Source organism: Colobus angolensis, unplaced genomic scaffold (assembly GCF_000951035.1).
Source record: "Colobus angolensis palliatus isolate OR3802 unplaced genomic scaffold, Cang.pa_1.0 Scaffold747, whole genome shotgun sequence".
NCBI classification, from domain to species: Eukaryota; Metazoa; Chordata; class Mammalia; order Primates; family Cercopithecidae; genus Colobus; species Colobus angolensis.
In genome coordinates this window covers 250,763-251,335 of record NW_012121232.1, presented here as the reverse complement: position 1 = coordinate 251,335, position 573 = coordinate 250,763, and the positions used below count along the sequence as shown (strand labels likewise).

The 573-nt window shown below is 62.7% G+C and overlaps 1 protein-coding gene across 1 annotated transcript in view; it reads left to right on the top strand.

Annotated features, from left to right (window-relative positions):
* Positions 1-3: 3 nt before the first annotated feature.
* The window catches only part of LOC105501745 (melanoma-associated antigen C1-like), a gene marked incomplete at its 5' end in the record, with an annotated part of 67,267 nt that continues 66,697 nt past the window's right edge, over positions 4-573 (top strand). The window contains 1 exon segment of the mRNA XM_011927783.1: positions 4-351. Within this exon segment, the coding sequence (XP_011783173.1) occupies positions 4-351 (348 nt within the window).

The window sequence follows — 573 nt, the reverse complement described above, 5'->3', positions numbered from 1 at the left end:
AAGTGGGGGTTGGTTGCTCCTCTGAGAGGAGGCCCCGCCCCACGCTAGCTCGGCTGTCAATCCTGATCATCCCCGGCAGGGTTCCCGGATGTACTATCCGGCGTCCATCTTGGGAGGCTGAAGAACCTGAGGTATTTTGTAACGAGGCTCATCTCAGGACAGCGGAGGGAAGCGCCTTAGACCTATCCAGTCTTCAAGGTGAGGGCCCCGAGGGAGAACTGAGGGACCCCCCACCACAGAGAGAAGCCGGCCCGCCTTGCTGTACCCCTGCTGTGGGACTTGGAGTTCGCGGAAAGGAAGATGGTAGCCGAGGGCTGAGGGACGGGTCCTCACGTCAGAGGAAGGGGGGAGGTGCCGGCCCTCTAGGGAATAAATAGGAAGACATTGCGGAGGACCGGGGGAACCCCCACTTCAGAGGACGGATTCCCGGAGATTCCCACCCTGCTCCTCACATCAGCCTTCCTAGAGCTCCCCAGTCGGCTGAGGCTGAGCGGCCGCCCTCTCGTTGCTGGGTGAGGGGTGTAGGGGAGGGGGAGGGGGAGGCCTTTTTCGGGGGTCCCCTGGCAAGTCAGC